Source organism: Helobdella robusta (assembly GCF_000326865.2).
Source record: "Helobdella robusta unplaced genomic scaffold HELROscaffold_17, whole genome shotgun sequence".
Lineage (NCBI taxonomy): Eukaryota > Metazoa > Annelida > Clitellata > Rhynchobdellida > Glossiphoniidae > Helobdella > Helobdella robusta.
In genome coordinates, this window is record NW_008703942.1 from 1,183,644 (window position 1) to 1,186,051 (window position 2,408).

Sequence of the window (2,408 nt, forward strand, 5' to 3'; positions counted from 1 at the left end):
TAGTTGTACTTGTGTGTATTTGTGTGTATATAAGCAATGACACACCTTATATACACAGAGACACGCAGACGTGATGATATTTAATCGAAGTAAATGTTTTTATGCACTGTGAGATTGTTCATGTACTGGCGCGTGTTAATGGGAACACGTCTGCTCACTGACGTGTTTATATACTGATGCATGCACCGATATATGCACTGATGCAGGCACTGATGCAGGCACTGATGCAGGCACTGATGCATGCACTGATACATGCAATGACGCATGCACTGACGCATGCACTGATACATGCATATTTGTATACACCGATGTTATAGTACTGGTTTGTGCAAACTGGTGTTTATTTTATTGTACATATGATAAGAATGCAGATGATTACTATTTCAATCTTAAACTGTCATTCTAAAATGTAACATGTAAAGAGTGCATTCAAGTATATTTTGCCATTCAAGTATATTTGTGAAAATATGAGATATTAATATGAAAACCAGATAAAAACAGCCATTTTAATCCACGAGTTATATTGTTTGACACCTTTGTAATTTATAAATATTTTATATTCATTTTCAAACATTAGGTATCTAACAAGTTAATTCAATAAGATCAACTCTCTTGTTGATTTAAAAACAAACAACTGGCTAAAATGAAAAGATATCATTAAAAAAGAAAACTTCTCTAAAACAAAATGTGAAAATTCAAGGCTAATATAAGAATATTCAACGTATAAATCAAGAAAAAATTTAAAATAAATGCATCGCTTACGTTTTGACGTGAAGATTCTATAATACCTCGTCGTTCAACTTATATATTAATATTAGTTTTGTTTTGTGAAAATTTATTAAATAAATTTAGTTAGATCAATTTTGAAACAACAGAAAATTCGAAAAACTGTGAAATAATGTAAAAGCCATAAATCTCTATCCTTGCCCACTCGAGTAACATTTAACAGATATCAAACGCGTATAAACATTCACGAAAAGATAATAAAACATAATAATCAAGTCAGGGAAGGTAGTCCCTCTTCGAAACCCCGTTGGGCAAATTTTAAAGTTGATCTAAATTTTTCTATATTTCCATATAAAATGATAACATAACATATACATATCATTTAGAGAAAATAAAGGTACGAACTTTTGCTCCTATTCCTCTAACATACTTTAATATACAGTGCACCTCAAATTAAAAGAATAATAGTAATGTTAAAAAGTAATAATAATAATAAAGTTAATGTTCTATGGTTTACGTCGTGATATTTTCGCTCGTTGTAAAAAATTCGAAAATTTTGCATAAATTTCTTATTTTAAACAAAGTGTACTGTGATATTAATTAAATAAATTAAATTTTTGTTCTGTTTACATAGGTTAAAAAAAAAGACTAAAGAAATGGGTTCGGAATTAAAGACCACGGAAGATTTCGGATTGAAGCTTTGTGAAGAGTGTCTTCAATGCAACAAAGATAAACTGCACTAGCTTATTATAAAGGAAAAACCAGGAAATCTAGATTCAAATTTAGCAACAAATCTGGCATCTCTGAATGCTGAGTTGTCAACCCAGACTCAAGTTATCATCTCTAAACTGAAGTCCTTGGATGCTGCCATTGGCCTACAAAATAGTAATTTCAATGAATTTAGGATGAAGATAGATAATTTTTCATACTCTTCCATGAAGATTCTGGAGGAGAATGAAAAAGTTGCCAAGACAAAAGTTGAACAGAATGAGCAGGAAATAAAAAAATATTCAGATGCGGTTAAAGGAAAAGTTAATAAGTTGTCATTAGATGTCAAACAGGTACAATAAACAATTGTTGATACCTCATCTAAAATTGAATTTCTAAATGACAGAGAAAAGAGGAGAAATAATGTGATCCTATATAATTTGCAAGAAAAAGGGGTTAACACAAAAGAGGTTGTTAAAAATTTATTGAAAGAAATATCAGAGATTGATTTAGAAACAGAGGGAACTGAAATTTCTAGACTGGGCAGAAAAATGGAAGATGATCAAAAATCTAGACCAGTTTTGATTCAGTTTGCAAACATAAATACCAAAAATTTGTTGCTTGCAAATTGTTACAAACTCAAAAAATCAGCAATTTTCAACAAAGTAATCGTCAATCATGATCTTTCCAAAGAAGAAAGAAGTAACAACAGAAAACTTTTGGAAGAAAAAAAGAAAGAAATAAGTGCCAAAGAGGACATAACAAAATAATCATTCAGGCTCAAAGGAAAACCAGGTGATTTTTATGTGGTTGCTGTTAGAAAGCAAAATTTAGAGATACAAAAAATTTAAGTCAGACAAATTTGAAACATTTAAGAATTATGATGTCCAATGTAGATACTTTGTCTAATAAGTTTGGAGATTTACAATCCTTGTTGGGAAGTTTAAAATGTTCACCTAATCTAATTGCCTTAA

At 30.1% G+C, this 2,408-nt stretch overlaps 1 protein-coding gene across 1 annotated transcript; it reads left to right on the plus strand.

The window, feature by feature from the left end:
- Window positions 1-1,382: 1,382 nt before the first annotated feature.
- On the plus strand, window positions 1,383-2,204 carry HELRODRAFT_170120 (hypothetical protein; the record flags this gene model as incomplete). The annotated part of the gene is made up of 3 exons (XM_009015937.1): window positions 1,383-1,437; window positions 1,513-1,765; window positions 1,841-2,204. The coding sequence occupies 3 exons, from the start codon at window positions 1,383-1,385 to the stop codon at window positions 2,202-2,204; spliced, it is 672 nt and encodes a 223-aa protein (XP_009014185.1).
- Window positions 2,205-2,408: the final 204 nt, after the last annotated feature.